The 890-nt window shown below is 41.3% G+C and overlaps 1 protein-coding gene across 1 annotated transcript; it reads left to right on the forward strand.

Moving 5' to 3' along the window:
- The first annotated feature begins 172 nt into the window (after positions 1–172).
- On the forward strand, positions 173–812 carry LOC107577983 (nucleoporin GLE1-like). Its single transcript, XM_016263998.1, has 2 exons — positions 173–411; positions 664–812. The coding sequence occupies exons 1-2, from the start codon at positions 187–189 to the stop codon at positions 694–696; spliced, it is 258 nt and encodes an 85-aa protein (XP_016119484.1). The 5' UTR covers positions 173–186; the 3' UTR covers positions 697–812.
- Positions 813–890: the final 78 nt, after the last annotated feature.

Consider the following 890-nt stretch of genomic DNA (forward strand, 5'->3'; position numbering starts at 1 on the left):
TAGTCTTTGCAACTTTACAGATCTTATTTATGCACCAAGAGCTTGAAACACTCCAAAGAGAAAGGATAAATAGAAATCGCATCATATGACCCCTTTAGATTAAATGTATCCAATCAATCAATAAAGTCTTATTTTTCAAGTTTTGTCTTTTCCTGATCTGTTTTGCAGGATATTCTGGCGGGCTGTATGGAGGTGTCCAGTCTGTCTCCTCTCTCAGGACAGATTCTGAAGAGACTGAGTCCTCATCCGCGGCTCAAGACCTGCTCTCTGACTTCATGTGTTCGTGATACGAGTCCCGGGCTTTCAGAAGATGTTGCCGCCGGCGCTTCGTTTCCCGTCAGCCCCAGACAGAGTTCATCTCCCACCTCTCCGCCTCCGGTCTCCATCCACTCTGAGGAGGATGAGCAGAAGGTGACGTCCTCATTCTTAAACCACAAAATTCATGACTTGGTTTTGTGCATTCGTTAAGCAGACACATTCATTCTGAAGAGACAGTAAGTAACTTCAGTGTTGCAATACAAAGTTTCAGATTTGATAAGAAAAGTACAAAAGTATGAGCTTGCACTTAAATAACAGCTTTGGCCAGCTTTATCGGGAACTGCAACATAATTTGTAGTTTAAGTTGAATTGTAATAATTAGTCACATGCTTGTTTGATTAACAGATTTGGTCGTCGGCCACCCTGCTGTCTGTTTAAGCTCCGCCCCCACAAGCTCACGCTCATCTGCATACAAACATCTCAACATCCAATCAACAACTTGGATGCATAGAACCAAAGCCCGCCCTACATTTTTTTTCTTTTTTGATAATCTGATGTACGTCACAATACAGAAGATCTTTCGCTACTTCTCTTTCATTTAGACTTTAATAGTTTATATCATAATTCTCATA

This window comes from Sinocyclocheilus grahami, unplaced genomic scaffold (assembly GCF_001515645.1).
Source record: "Sinocyclocheilus grahami isolate Dianchi unplaced genomic scaffold, SAMN03320097.WGS_v1.1 scaffold8118.1, whole genome shotgun sequence".
Taxonomy (NCBI): domain Eukaryota; kingdom Metazoa; phylum Chordata; class Actinopteri; order Cypriniformes; family Cyprinidae; genus Sinocyclocheilus; species Sinocyclocheilus grahami.

Bases quoted from the DNA above. Each gene is read 5' to 3' on its own strand.
- LOC107577983 (XM_016263998.1), top strand. From the start codon at position 187: ATGGAGGTGTCCAGTCTGTCTCCTCTCTCAGGACAGATTCTGAAGAGA. The intron at 412-663 runs GTGACGTCCTCA...TTTGATTAACAG, and splicing joins CTGAGGAGGATGAGCAGAAG to ATTTGGTCGTCGGCCACCCT.